Below are 16,202 nucleotides of genomic sequence, written 5' to 3' on the forward strand. Positions count from 1 at the left end.
CAGATGAGGAAGCTTTGTCCCCAGCTAACACTTGCATCGGAAAAGTGTCATCATCATCATCATGCATTTCACATAAGCCTACATTTTCACTATGCATTTCATTTGAACAATGGATTTCAATAGGCAGTTCACTGAAATGACCATTTAAAGGGGAATGCACAGATTCTGCAGGAGTTCTTCACTGGTTGCAGAAGAGTTTTTATTCTCCCATAACTTGCAAAACAATGGGAAGTCCTGGCCCAATATCACATCATGCATATGTCTTTTGACCACCCCAACTTCATATGTCACAGTTCCAGCGAGGGTCACCAACTTAACCTGAGCCACCGGGTAAGACTTGGCATCCTTGTGAATGCACAGCACATTTATGCTTTTATCTTGGACATAGTTCCCAGCCACGAATGTGGCATGCACTAAGGTGACTAGACTAACGGAGTCCAAAAGAGCCCTGACGAAGCAGTCATTTACCACAATAGTACATGTCTGCGGTCTCTAGTCCTGGGGAGGCAGCACAAACTGGCACCGCATACAGCGACTGTCTCTGGCTAGCCTCAGACTCCATAGGCTCTGAGGTAAGAGGGCAATGGGCAGCAATGTGTCCCCAGTCATGGCACCTCCAGCACTGGAGCATCCCCAGTCTCCTCGTTGGAAAGACCTCTCCGGGAACAGACTGCCCGTGGGACTCAGTCTTATGCCTACACCCAACCTCTAGAGCCTTGCTCCTTCTTGCACCCTTCCACACACCCCCAACAGCCTGAACTCTCTTACCCACAGATGACATGGGTCTGATACTCCGGAGAGGTGTTGGTGCGGCAGCGACATCTCAGAGGTAGTCCTCAGTCGCCAGGAATCTTTCCACCAGGTTGACGAGCTGGTCAGCAGTTTTGGGGTCTCGATGTCTGACCCACAGTTGTAGCTCCGCAGGGAGGGCTCTGAAATAATAATCCACCACCACTTTCTCCATGATCTGGGCTGGTGTAGAGTACTCAGGTTTCAGCCACTTGCAGACGAGGTGGATAAGGTCATACATCTGAGATCGGGCAGGCATGTCCATGGTGTAGCTCCACCGGGCACAAACTGCCAGTGTAACGCCCAAGCGAGCAAGGACCTCCATTTTTTATTTGGCATAGTCCCGGACATCCTGCTCTCTTAGGTCATAGTAGGCATAGTAGAAAGGGTGCAAAGACCTCTGCCCACTCTGCTACTGGCAGTCTCTTACTCTCTGCCACTCTCAAACACGGTGAGGTAGGCCTCAATGTAATCATCAGGCGTCAGCTTTTACAAGGCCCGCTGCACAGCCCTCCTCACATGAAAAGCCTCTGGGGGGCTTACCTCCAGTCGGGCTGGAGCTACAACAGTCTCTCTCAATGCAGCAATCTGCTCCAACAGCAAACAATTGTTTTCCTGCTGCTGGGCCTGGGTCTCCACCTGAGCCTTCCGTTGTGCATGTAAGGCCTCTTCATGCCTTTTTTTTATCCTCAAGGTTGGCCTGCAAAAACAGCTTCATGATTTCCTCCATGGTCTTTTTTTTGAGCTTTGCATAGTAACTCCAGCGTTAACCCAGGACACAAAGCACCAACTTGTCACGCTGTTGCCCTCAGCAACTTGCTGTTGCACTCATTCTTCACCAATTGTAAGGGATTGCTGTCTCAAGCAAGGCGGCAATGACAGATTCCCTTGCAGACAACACGATTAAAGTCCAAACAATGCTTTATTTTATGGCACTTTGGCAATTACAGGTGAACCCAGTTATAACTCACTGGGTAAGATGAGGTTCCAGCATCACCAAAACATAAACCAAACAAAATAAACTCCTGACCATCTGGGCTCTAGCTAATACAAATTCGTTTCTAGCTCACCTATTGAGCGCAGGTCACACTCGGAGGCTTCCCTAGCCAGCAAGGCAGCCAGCTTCCTAGGCTTTTTCCAGGCATACCTCCTTCTGACTGACAGCCTGGGGTGTGCTTTTATTTCCCCCTAATGATCCCAGCCAGCTGGACTACACCTGGGGATACCTCACGCTAGGGGAAAACATGCCCTGGAATGGGGGTGGACTGGGGAGGTCTCACTTCCAAACCTACCTTCCCAGTCCAAATAAAATCCAGCCCTTGAACTTTAACAAAAAATAGCTCCAGCAACTACGTTTGCTGGAGCCAGCGCCATCTTCCTGGATTTTACTTACCTTATGCAGTTGAGGAATCTGGGACATTACCATATACTTTACCACATCACCTTTGGACATTATTGAAAGTTTAAATACAGAATAACTGTGCATTAAAAGGGTTTGCTAGGGAAAAATATATTTAAAGTGGCCCTTTGGTTCAAGAAAAAAAAATCACATTAACTGGGGAACAAATAGAACACTAACATGATGGCCTCATTTTCATCTTTTCAGATGCAGATCTGCCAATTCCCTGGCCTCTCTTCAGCCATCCAAGATGGTTGCACTGCCTTTCGAACTACTTGATGCATACTACTTCCTGCTTCCCTTGGATTAGCTGGCACTGCTCATGTAAACAGTACTGGCCAATCCAAGAGCAGGTCTGCACAAGTAGAAGGTACCTTGAGCTACCATTGAACAGTCTTGGATGGCAGAAGAGGAGAACAAGAATTAGGGGAACTGCAACAAAAAATTGAAAAAGACTGTGTAATTGTTCTGTTCATTCCTCAGTTTTTGTTAATTATTTTCTTGAACCTTTGGGTTGCTTTAAAATGGCTCGCTGTGGTAATACATTTAAATAACGTTGTCCTCATCTCAGTTATCCCTCATCACTTCTGTTCTGAGGGTACCCATTCCACTGCCTTTCTCTACTACCTGCTTTAGTGATGATGGCCCGACACAGGCACATGTGACTTCTGCAGTGGACTATGATAGCAGTAACTCTGTAACAAAGTAATGGTATGAATTTATAAAGTTACCACATTTTATGTAGTGTGGTAAAGTGTACGGTAAAGTCCTGGAAGGGGTGTATGCCCCACCCAGGTTCCTCAACTGGGTGAGGTAAGTAAAATCCAGAAAGATGGCACTGACTTCAGCAAACGTAGTTAAAGTTCAAGGACTGGACTTTATTTGGACTGGGAAGGTAGGTTTGGTAATAGGATCTTCCCAGTCCACCCCCCTTCCAGGACATGATTTCCCCTAGCCTGAGGGATCCCGAGGTGTAGTCCAAATGGGATTGTTAGTGGGAAATAAAGCACAACACAGGCTATCAGTTTGGGAGTTATGCCTGGAAAGCCTAGGAAGCTGGCTGACTTGCTGGCTATTAAAGCCTGATTCCCGTGTGTGATCTGCGCTCAATAGGTAAGCTACAGACAACTTTGTGTTAGTTAGAGCCCAGATGGGCAGGAGTTTATTTTGCTGTGTTTGTGTTTTGAGGTGCTGGAACCTCACCTCACCCAGTGACGATATAACTGAGTGATCATCTGTATTACTGAAGTGCCAAAATTAAAGCACCATTTGGACTTTAACCCTGTTGTCTGAGGAGGAGTCTGCCATCGCTGCCCTGCTTGGGAAAGTGATCCCTTACAGTAGTTGCCATTCCAACAATTATTATTTTTTAAACAAATCTTTATTTAGATTTTCTTTCATCATCATGACAGTTGCATAAAAGAAGACTTGTGTACTTCAAGAACAACGACATAACAGTACATCCTTGATCTGATATAGAGACAGCATAAAGACATGTATGAATTCACAGATAGCAGTGATAAAGGTTTTAAATGAGTGATACAACTTAAATAACGTGGTTACTAAATCATCCAGGAAACCCGTGAATTGTAACAGTTGCACTTCCCCCTAACTAAGCACGGCAAAGCAGAGAGTCATACATTTTCAAGCATCAGTCTCAAGATCCCTTAGTCCTATGTGAAACCACACAGGTAAGAAATAAGGAACTAAGTCCCATACCCATGAGCCAGAGAAGGAGCAGCGTAGAATTTGGCTACGCAGGGGCAGAACCTACTCCACTGGTAGTGGTGCATTGACTTTTCTGCCACTTCAGCCATGGAGTCCAAACCCTCAAATATTTGTCATGAGCCAGGGAACTCCAACTAGATAGTTTCTCCATTTGGCGTATCTCTTGCACTCTATCAATCCAATCAGTCAGTACCGGTGATCTGTTGGTGAGCCAGTACATTGGAATTAAAAGTTTCCCCCGCTGCGACTAATGAAGCCAGCAGTGAGTGTTTTGTTAATATGAAATTGACAGTAGGCAAATTGAGTAGGACCCCTATGGGGGTAAGTGGAGAGGAGGAAGGGCTGATCTCTTGAATATGTCTAGAAATCATATCCCAGAACGGGGAAATCAAGGGGCAATCCCACCATATGTGCAATAGAGTTCCCTTTGCTTCCTTACATCTCCAACACCTATCTGACTGGGAGGAGTCCATGGCATGAAGTTTGACCGGTGTGTTATACCACCTGGTAACCAGCTTATAGGCATTTTCCTGAATCCGGATACATCTGGAGTACCCGTGAGAATGACATAGGATCCTATCTACCGTGCTAGAGTCAAAGGTGGTACTCAAATCCTTTTCCCATTGGGAGATAAATAGGGGCCTAGCGAGATCTTCACTATCTAGTATCTTATTGTATATCCTAGAAATGGCCCCTTTTTTGTTTGTTTGTTGAAGCAAGATCTTGTCATACCAAGAGGGATCAAGACGATCAGGTGTGCAGGCTATGTACTGGTTACATATTTTCCGAAATTGTGAATAGTGCAGGGGAGACCATGGTATGTGTGGAAACCTCGACTGGAGGCTGTGGATGGGAGGGACCGTTCGTTGTTGCAGTATGTCTCCTATTGCCCCTGTGCCTAATGCCGCCCATAGTCCCAAATCGTCCTGAAAACCTTTCATAACTAAGTACGGGATATAACATATGGGTGTAAATGGTGACAAGCAAGGAGAAGGACGAATAAGTGCAGACATCTTAGACCATACAGCTAAGACTCCTCTGAGAGGGTCAAGGTTGTCCCGGCTATTGCCACACCTCACTGCTAATTTGGGATCCCATAAACTCGCTAAGCCACTAGGACCTAATAAATGCCTGGCTATGTTGCATCCTAACTTGTTTGTCGTAAGGTTGCTAATTTCAGAGTGCAATCTCAGTTGAACCATTCCAACAATTTAAATGTGATATTTAAAGGTGGACTAGTAATTTAAGTTCAATACACTTGTGTGACAATGTCAGTTAAATTAACAGAACTCTCTAGACCCAGAAGGAACGTATCATTCAAATCTTTTCCTTGATAATTAGTACTTTTCACTGATGCAGATACAGAGCTGCTTTCAAAAGTCTGCTAGTTGCCCTTGGAAACAGACAGGGGTTGAGCTTTGCTGTCAGACACGAAGTTACATCATGACAGTAATTTCCTTGTCATTATTTTTTACTTGTGCGTATCTCCTCCCATAGTGCTGAGCGCAAATATTCGAATAGCAAATTTTTATAGCAAATATCGCCACTTTGAGAATTCGCGAATATTTAGAATATGGTGCTATGTATTCGTTGTATCGAATATTCAGCATTTTTTTTTTCAATCTGAAAACCTGATTCCTCTCTGCTTCTTGCTTGTGGGCCAATGAAAAGGAAGCAATGTCAAGTTCACAACAATAAGTGCACCAATCAGTAATCTTTAGTCAGACCTGCTAAAATGTGAAGTTGCACGTAGTGCGAAAAAATATTCTAATCACTGCCAATTAGCGCAATCGCAAATATATTAGAGCACTTAACTCTATCTGCATATAAAGCTATTGTAATGTTCTGTCATGCCAACCATTTTCCCCAGTCTCATGAGAAACTCATGAAACTTCTAGCAACTTGAAAAATGTAGCCAAAGTGACCCACACCTGTATTTCGCGTTACAAATTCGCGATTTTTACATTGCCAATTTTTCACATTCAATAAAATAATCTCGAATTCGTGAATATATGACGAATATTCTACAAAATATTTGTGAAATATCGCAAATTAGAATATAGCCCCTGCTGCTCATCACTAATCTTCTGCCCAATTTTGTAAATGTCATCTGAGGTCCCACAAGATACTGCTCTTGGATTACAGAAACCCAGGAGAATTCTGAATGTAGATTTATGTATGGATTGAAAAATAATGTAATTCAGAATCACTACAAAAAATGTTTTCCTCTAATTGTACTGAGTATGAGTGAGAAACCAAACTACGGTAGTTCCAAACTTTTACTAACTATGCCAAACAATTTGCAGAGCAAAATGCTAATTTCTTCGAGAGTTCTAATTGCAGCTATCATTTAATTATTAAATTGGTGAAATTATCTGATGACATTACAGTTACGGCATTCATGCTTGAATTTGTTGCCAAGTTCAGTTCTAAGGTCTAGGCAGAGTAATGTCATTAAAGGAGCAGTCCCATCACAAAGGGAAAATTTTATTACAGGGTAACTGTCATGTTTTCATCAAAAAAATCAATTTTAGGATATGTTACTGCTGCAGCAGCATTATGCATAAAGCAATCATTAGTTTCTTCACATACCACTGTTTTTATTGAGTTTTTCCCCTTAGGTACGGCTGTTTAAACATTTACAATATGAGGACCTTCTCAAGATGGCTCCTCTGCCAGTTCTCTGAGGCCAAAACTGCTTTACCTCACTTCCCATACACACTTGCTGTAGCCAGCAGCTCCCTGCTAGCCAATCAGATTGGATTACTGAGAGACAAGTCTCCTCACTTTGAAGCCTAATGCAGGCTTGCAGTGTGAAGGACCACCCCTCCGTCTTCCTGTCTTCTTAGCCAATGACAGACAAGCCATAGCAACTGTCTTTTAAGGGAGCAGGGGAAAGGGACATTAAGGAAAGCTAATATTATAAGGTAACTAGCAGATGGACCCGGCTTCGCAAGGGTATATTTAATCTATTCCATTTAATGTTTGTGTGTCTTTTAAAGATATCAACAGTATCCCCCATAACAGTGACCTCTACAGTACCCCGCCCCTTTAACAGTGAACTCCACAGTCCCCCACCCCTTAACACTGACCCCCCCACAGTGACCCGCCACTTTAAAATGGGACCTTCACAGCAGCACATCCCCTTAACTTTGACCTCCACAGAAGCCCATCCACTTAACTTTGACCTTCACAGCACCCCACCCCTTTAACAGTGAACTCCACAGTCCCCCCACCGCTTAAAACTGACCCCCCACATTGTGTGTATGATGGAAACAGCTTTATTGCCATGGAGAGCTGCCATCTTCCTAGATGATTGGAAAACATTCCACGGAGCCAATTTATGAGACTCAAAAGAAATTGCACAGAAATAAAAGAATACGAAAGGGAGGCAGAATTTTTACAGAAAAAATTTGAACATAAAGGTTATGATAAAATAAAATTGATACAACAGAAATTAGAAATAAATCAAATAAACAGACATACCCTACTAATGGAAAGGAAAAATAGAGGAAAAACAATAGAGAATGAAACTGAAATGACAATCCTGCCTATCATTACACCATATAGTAACCAGGCCCCCTTAAGTGCCCCCCACCAGAGTGATGCCCCATATTGCCTTCAATGTAATATATCAATCACTGATAACACCTCCCCTTTGTACAGCTATCATTGACTGACAGCTATCTATGTATACACACTTACACAGCGAATGCTATCAATCACTGATAACACCTTCCCTATGTAGAACTATCAGTGACTGACAGCTATCTATGAATACTCACTTAAACAGAGAATGCTATCATTGATACCTCCCACGTGACCAATGAAGTCATAAAGAGCAGAGAGTTACAGCTGTGGATGTGGTACCACTGTGCTAACCACTAGGAGTAGTTGGCTACTGACCTACAGGAGTCAGAGACACCATTGTGGGGCATCAGTGAGTCAGGCAAGGTTCATAGTCAGGAACAGGTAGAGTTCAGGGCAGACAGCTCAGGATCAGAACAATGAACAGGCAGAGGTTGGTACACAAGCAGACAATATAGCTCTTTTGCAGAAAGCCAGGAGAACCTAGCAGACACAAGCAAAACCTGTTGATCAGGGGTGGAGCCAAGAGCCCAGCATATATGACAGCTGGTGGGCTCATTAATCAGCAGCTGGACAACAACACACAGAGCTAGGAGAGGAGGGTGCTAACCCATGCAGTGCTGAAACTGAACACTGAGCTAGTCCCAATTTAAGCACAGGCAGCCTGAGCCGCCATTGTAACACAGAGATTTTAATGTATAGGTCGCTTTCACACGAACAATACGGATTGTGTGAGAATCTGTTCAGGAAAGAGCTGATGGTTTTGCACGCAAGTTCAGTCAGTTTTGTCTGTCAGTGTTTTGGTTTTTCCGTGCGGGTGCAATCAGTTTTTGATCAGTACGCAAGCCCCATTCACTTATATGGAGCCTGGGCTGCATGAAAAATGCAGAATGTCGAAGATGCTGTGATTTTTCCTGAACGCAAAAATGATGTGTGAAAAACAACGTTCGTGTACACAGATTTATTAAAATGAATGGGTCAGGATTCAGTCCAGATACTATGCGTTTGCTTCACGCATCGCACCCAGCTGGAAAACTCGCTCTTGTGAAAGAGGCCTAAATTACAAGTTTTACTGAATCTTTTCCCTCAAAACAATGCATCAATCAGCTCAGCTCCTCCTGCTCTATAACAGACTGCCTGCAGATTAATCTGCATTTATGGTGACTGGTCGTGTTTAAATCCACTGTAGCATAAAGGGTCAAAGGACAGTGTATAACTCAGATGATGCAAAGTTTATTGAGACGCCAAGGTCTCCAGCACAGAATGCAGCATTGATTAGGACAATGATGTCCTTTAATGCGGCAACCATTGGTCCACTTTCATCTGCCACCCATATCAGCTTCATAAGGGACATCATTGTGTGAAACATCACTGCTTTCTATGCTGGTGACATTGGAGTCTCAATGTGTTTTGCACTAATTTGCATCCTCATCATTGTGTGCTGTCCTTCAAGGCTTTAGGCTGCAGTGGAATATACTATAATAGTATGTACATTTTTCTTAAAGCCATTACTGAAATGACATATGACTTGTGTTCTTCTAAATATATATGTTGATGAAAAATCTTAATGAAAAGTGTTGTTTATTTAAACTTTCCTTATTAATACTTATGTCTGCTTTGTACAACCTTTAAGATAGAGTCCATGTAGGTAAGCTAAAATTGGGGAAAATGAAGCACTGAAAACAGTAGCAATGTGCTTCTTCAGTGCAAGAGCTGGCTTATATATCAGGGTCCAGGAGAGTGGGCCCCACTTGCTCATCAGTAATTCCCCAGTATAACCACAGAACTACCTGCTAACTATATTTGCATTGTTTAGACAAATGAATTGACTACTTTAACTTGAACATGAACATTAACCAAGATGAATGGCACCTTTACTTTACCTGTATCACCTCTGAAAACTCTGGTTATAGTGCCCTGTGAGTCACAGGTGCCCAACCCTCAGTTCTGTCTGACATTCCCCCTAATTACAGGTGTACGTGACACAAACTGCGCCAGTGGAACTGAGGGGATTACTGCTAGCTCAGCATTCCGTAAGGATGTTCGGAGTACTTTTTCCAGGAACAGTGCCACTTTTGTGTCTGGGCTGTGTCTGGTATTACAGCTGAGTTCCATTCACTTTTGGGACAGAGTTGCAATTTCATTTTGAGAACACGCTGCCTTAAAATCCATAGACAAGAGGTCAGGAAAGGAACATCCACTGTGATCTTTCTGCAGGTATCTTCCCATACATTAAGCTTCACAGACCATCACTGCATCCAAGTCCTCCAGTGCTTTAGACACCTTCAATCTTCCTCTAGATACCACTCCGGAACGCAAGTAGGGATATCCAGTGAAATATTACAACGAAGGAGAACAATGTATAAAGTGCTATATTTTACTCACAAACATTGGTTAAAATGTGCATATCATTAAAAGCCTGCTGAATAGGCACACTCTGGAGCTCACAGAACAGATAAAGAGGGGGAGATCAGAAAAGCAGTTCTTTTATCAAGCCCAGGATCTCAACTAGCTCTGAGACCCCCCCCCCATTTCCTATAAGCCATCTTCTGAGTCTGTTACTGCAGATGGATGACAACAGGCAGTGGGCTACAAGGTGGAAGTGAGACCCCTAGTGGCCATGACTTTACAGCTTTTATTCAGGTGGATGCAGGCATAGGCACACATTTATTAAGACTGGGTTTTTAGATGCTGGTCTTAATAAGCCCCATCGCTGGCGGGGGATCGCTGAAGTTATGGAGAGGTGCCAGCCTAAAACAGGCGTAGAAAATGCTAAATGAGGTGGCCCATCCCTTTTTTCCGCCCACAATTCTAAACCTGGCGTGAGCGGGGAGCAGTCGCAGATTGTGGCGTAATCTGTACCTGAAATAAGCCTAATTTAGGCATATTTCAGATTGATAAATGACCCCCAAATTATTTAAATGGAGTGATTTAGAAATTTGTTATTACCATTCACTATTAAATGAAATGAAATTGTGTGACAGTACAGTGACTGTTTAATGGTAATTGTCAATGGATTATAGAAAGTGCTGCCTGAGTGTATTTTGTGAAACTGCAAAATTCAAAGGCACAATATATTGAGTATATGAAATTGCACACCAGCATTTCTTACCCACTGGTTCCTATCCCCACTCCATAATATCCCCACTCAATCACTTTTCTCTTGGAAGGTATGAAGAATCAAGGTGTTTTCCAAGGAATGTAAGGTAAATATAACAAGCAGCCTATACGCCTTGCACTAACCAGTGCAAGAATGCGCATCATTTTGGCTTGTGTTCTCTGCAGTAAGAATGCCAGCCTATACATGCATGCACTGCAAGGTACAGATTCTAAATTTTTATTTCAATACTAATAACTGAAATAGCTTCAGTAAAATTTCACTTTCTCCTTTTTGGCTGCAGCTTGCTTTACGATAACATGATGTTTTCTATGCAGTTAGCATGTCTTCTAATCCCTGCTGCTTTGTTCTTTGTCCCTCCTGCTTAACCAGGCTTGAGGACTAAGATCTTACTGAGCCTCATCCTCTCAGGAAGCCATGTAGACATATCCCATATTATCAGATTGATCCCATCAGAGAAGTTAGTGTTTGTGGGGGTTAAAGTACACAATGTTATTTATGAAATTGCATACATTAAAGATACTTTATTAAAGGAAATCTACATTTCAAACAAATATCATAGAGATGTTAAAAGCTCAAAAAAAAAAAAAAAAAAGGTTTATTCGTTTATTGTCATTAAAAAGAGGGGTATAAAACCCAAATCGTTATATGTTATAGGCCAAATAAATCGTTATCTGTTATAGGCCAAGTGGAGGTGAATATACGTTGTTCACAATTGACTACACAGGTGTATTTCAGTTAAATACTGCACACCATAGGCATGTGTGTGAGTCACAAGAACTTTTCCTCTGGGTGTCTATTTGCAAGCCCAATCTGAGCTGTAATGCAGAGACACAGATCACTGCTGGAGATATTGACTGATACTGTCCATACACACAGTGGACTATGTACACTGCCTGTCCAAAAAAGCCACCTAAGCAAATAGTTATACGCCTCCTATTAGATAATTTCATGATTTTACTATTCCATGACGTAAAGTCATGATTTTATAAAGGACACGGAGGCGAGTATTGCTGTCTCTCTCTTTACTGTGTTTCCATAGCAGCAAAGAAAAACACTTTAAACATGCAGTAACTATGGCAACAAGCCCCACCCTGTCACTCCCAGTGTCCATATAACCCCTAGTCACACTGGAGCAATCCTCTTTCTTTGGTGGTCCACAAAACTGAAAACTGATGGACGCCCAAACATGAATGACGAACAGACGTCAGGTCTCCCGAACTAGAAACCGACCACTGGAACGGAGGTCCGGATCCGACTTGTCCACGAGACTGTGTACACTCCGGACATCCTGACTGGAACCTCGATCAACAAAACTGCGAACATTCCGGACATCTTGGCTTGAACACAGGGCCGGTGCTACCATAAGGCAGACCAAGCGGCCGCCTTAGGGCGCACCCTGGGGGAGGGTGTAAAAATGTGACATGGAGGGGGAGAAATGTGACATGGGGGTCTGATGGCTGACATTGGGGGCTGATGGCTGGGGGATGATGTCTGACATGGGGTTCTGATCTGAGGTCTGATTAACATTGGGGGTCTGATTGGGGCTGTGAGCTGAGGTCTGATTAACATTGGGGGTCTGATTGCTGGTCTGACCTGAGAAAATATTTTTTACTTATTATCCTCCTCTAAAACCTAGGTGCGTCTTAGAGGGCGAAAAATATGGTCCTTAAACCAGCCATTGTCTGAAGCAGAGAGAAGATACCAGGACCACAGAGAGGAGAAGCGTGGGGGATGGGGGGGGGGCGCCAAAATGTTGCTTCGCTTGTGTTTGCAAAAATCCTTGCACCGGCCCTGCTTGAACATCAACCTAGGAGAACCAAGCAAAAACATACGGTAGTATACAATTCAGACACAGGAAGACACATATCAACTGATTCATATAAATGAACTAAAGCAAGCTATCCAAATGACAGATAAAACAATCGATATTCCAGGGAGGGAAAAACGGGTGCGCAATACTCGCCTCCGTGTCCTTTATAAAATCATGACTTTACGTCATGGAATAGTAAAATCATGAAATTTTATTCCAGGACAGGGAGGCTCCTATTGCAAGTTTAAAGCTGGGCCACCACAGACGAGAAAGCATGAGATGGTGGCCTAAAGTAAAATTCACGAAAGGTAGACGCCCTAGACCAATCCGCTAACCTCATAACATCCTCCAAACGGGCACCAGAAACCGTCATAGAGGTGGCAGAGGCACTGCGAACCGAATGAGCCGTAAAAATGGAGGTATCAATACCCGCCAGGGATAAAACCCATTTGACCCAACGCGAAAGGGTAACACTGGTCACCGGGTGAAAAGGTCTACGAAAAGATATAAAGAGATGAGGAAACTCGGGAACACGCAACAAACAGGTACGACGTTCATATTCCTGCAGACAAATGCCAGGACAAAGTTGCGGAGACTCGGGAAAATACGGATAGGACACCGAGCGAATGTTTGTCTTCGTACGTCGGGAGATATTAAACGTCACGCCCACAGGCGAGAAGGATCGGGCGTCATGATCCAACTCCCGGACGTCAACCCTCTTGCAGGAGATCAAGCACAAGAGGGTGACCAGCTTAGCCGATAGCTGCCTCAACGACAGACCGTTATTAGAGGGCCAAGCCTGGAGGAAGGACAAAACGATGGAAATATCCCAAGTAGCGGAAAAACGCGGCCTCGGAGGACGAGAAAGGCGAGAACCCCGCAGCAATCTACAGACCAGGGGATGCTGGCCCGCCGGACGACCTTCAAACCCCAAGTGCCTAGACGAGATGGCGGACCTATAAAGATTAATAGTCCGATATGCCTTGCCCTCATCAAACAAGGCAGACAAGAATGATAAAATAGCCGTTACAGGAGCTTCAGTGGGATCCAGATTCCCTGAGAGGCACCAACGAGCCCAGGAAACCCAAGACGAGCGATAAGCTCGTCTGGTTCCGGGTGCCCAAGCGCTTGCCAGCAAGAAACGAGCCGTTTCCGAAACTCCTGAGACCTCCCAGGGACCCCTGAGACTCTGCACGCGAGGAGGTGCAAAGTTCCGTCGATGAGTAGCGGATGAAACCGACCCGCCGGATCCCTGAGCAGGTGGGGAAAAACGGGGAGCAAAACTGGCTCGGCGATGAGAAGATCCAGAAGGTGGGGAAACCACGACTGCGACTTCCAAAGGGGCAAAATGAGAACCAGTTCCGCTGACTGGCGACGGATCTGGAGAAGAACCCTCGGGATCAGAGCAAATGGAGGGAATGCGTACAGGAGTCGACCACTCTTGGAGGAAAGCGTCCTCCGCCTCCGGATCCGGACGCCAGCTGAAAAATCTGGGTAGCTGCGCGTTGAGGCGTGATGCAAACAGGTCGATGGAGAATGGACCCCATAGAGATGACACGGCATCGAAAACCCCGGAATCCAATTTCTAGTCGCTGGCATCCGAAAGATACAGCGAACTCCAGTCTGCTCTCACATTGTGGAGACCCGGAAGGTATTCCGCGACCACCATGATCCCCCTGGAGAAACATTGGTCCCAAAAATCCATGGCCAAATGAGTGAGCACTGACGAGTGCGTTCCACCCATAAAGTTGATGTACCGGACCGCCGACACGTTGTCCATGCGGAGTCTGACACAAACCTTGACCGTGTTGTTGACAAAGCTGCGGATAGCCAAAGATCCCGCCAGCAGCTCCAAAGAATTGATGTGGAGCCGGGATTCGCTCCGGGACCATGGACCCCCGGTGGAGACGCCGTTGCAATGTGTGCCCCACCCGTGGAGACTGGCGTCCGACTCGATGATGAGGTCCGGCTGAGGCCCAAAAATGGCTCTGCCGTTCCACATAAAGAGGTTGTGGATCCACCAGCTCAACTTGTGCCTGGTCTCCGTATCCAGCACGATTGTATCGGCATAAGATGCACCCTCCCGAAGGTGAGCAATCTTGAGGCGCTGAAGCGCCCTGTAATGGAGGGGCGCGGGAAAAATTGCCTGGATGGAGGAAGCCAACAGCCCTATTATCCGGGCCAGATGTCTCAGGGATAACTGAGGTAATGACAGAGCGTGCCTCAACTCCTTCCGAATACTCAGAACCTTCGACTGCGGCAGACTGAGAGATTGTGAGACCGAGTCGATCTGGAAACCCAAAAATTCCATAGTGGTGGACGGAATCAAACAAGATTTCTCCTGATTGATGACGAACCCCAGACCGGAGATGAGGGAGGTGGCCAACTGAAGGTGTGACAGAAGGGAAGCCGGACTGGACGCCATGAACAAAATGTCGTCCAGGTATACTATCAGACGCACCCCCCGACTGCGCAACCAGGCTACCACTGGGCGTAATAGCTTGGTGAAGCACCAGGGGGCGGAGGAGAGGCCAAAGGGAAGGCACGTAAAGCGCCACCCTTGACCTCTCCAGGCAAAACGTAACAAATCCCTTGACTCCGGTGCCACCGGCACCGTGAGGTAGGCGTCTTTCAAATCCACTTTCGCCATCCAATCTCCTGGAAGGAGCATGTCCCTCAAAAGATGAATCCCTTCCATTTTGAAATGGCGGTACCTGACGAAACTGTTCAGTGCCTTCAGATTGATGACGGGGCGCAGCTGACCCCCTTTTTTCTGCACCAGAAAGATGCTGCTCAAGACCCCAAAGGAGTCCCCGGGAGCCAACTCTATCGCCCCTTTGTCCCAAAGGGCCGAGAGCTCCGACTCTATGAGGGCGCGAGCGGACCCGGACTGCACGCGGGTACAAGGGGGAGCAAGACCCACAGGGTTTGACACTAATTCGATCACGAATCTCCTGACCGTAGAAAGAATCCACGGGTCGGAAGATACTTTTCTCCACGCATGGGAAAAGAACTGGAGTCTTCCCCCCACCAGACAATTGGACATAGGAGGAACATTGAATAGCTGACTCACCGTATGGTTTCCTGGAGCTAGGGTGTCCACGGAATCCTCTGCCGCGGTTGTAGCCGCCCCGGGTGGGAAAAAAGGAGGGCTGATGTTGCTGGTCCTGCAACGAGGGTCTGTGGACAAAGGAGCCTCTGCCCGAACCACGGGCATAGGAGGAGGAGCGGCCGGGCAGACGGCCCCTGAAACTGCCGGCCCTGGCTGAAAAACGGTTTGGGAAAACCTTGCGCATAGAGGCTTGCGCTTTATCAAGGGCCGTAAAAGCCCCAATGTATTTACCGAGCTCTTTAATAAAAGGCTCTCCAAAGAGGAGCCCCTGGGCATCCTTGCCCGCCTCAGAAATAGCCAAGTTAGCCAGTTTCGGCTCACTTTTCATAAGAAGCGCTTTGCGCCGTTCTATAGCTAACGAGGTGTTAGCGTTGCCCGTAAGGCAAACCGCTCTCTGAGCCCATCCAGTTAATTCTTCAGGGTCGACCTGATTACCAGCCGCCCTGGCCGCCTCGGCCATATCCAGAGTTTTGGCCAGTGGCCCCATGATGTCCAAAACTTTAGCCTGGCATGCCCTAAGGGCGGAATCCAGGCCTTTGCGGGGATTAAACCCTGTTTTAGTCAAGAACTGGACCATCTTTGGGTCCACCACCGGCGTCTCACAAACTTTATGCAGGATCAGGGGTCTAGGGCATTCAGCCCGCAGTTTTGTACG

At 45.7% G+C, this 16,202-nt stretch overlaps 1 protein-coding gene across 1 annotated transcript in view; it reads left to right on the forward strand.

Moving 5' to 3' along the window:
• PRUNE2 (prune homolog 2 with BCH domain) overlaps positions 1 to 16,202 on the forward strand; it is a 284,676-nt gene that overhangs the window by 239,575 nt on the left and 28,899 nt on the right. Inside the window, exon 9 of the mRNA XM_044273863.1 lies at positions 10,675 to 10,710. Coding sequence (XP_044129798.1) covers positions 10,675 to 10,710 — 36 coding nt within the window. The remainder of the gene's footprint in view (positions 1 to 10,674; positions 10,711 to 16,202) is intronic.

Source organism: Bufo gargarizans, chromosome 1 (genome assembly GCF_014858855.1).
Source record: "Bufo gargarizans isolate SCDJY-AF-19 chromosome 1, ASM1485885v1, whole genome shotgun sequence".
NCBI classification, from domain to species: Eukaryota; Metazoa; Chordata; class Amphibia; order Anura; family Bufonidae; genus Bufo; species Bufo gargarizans.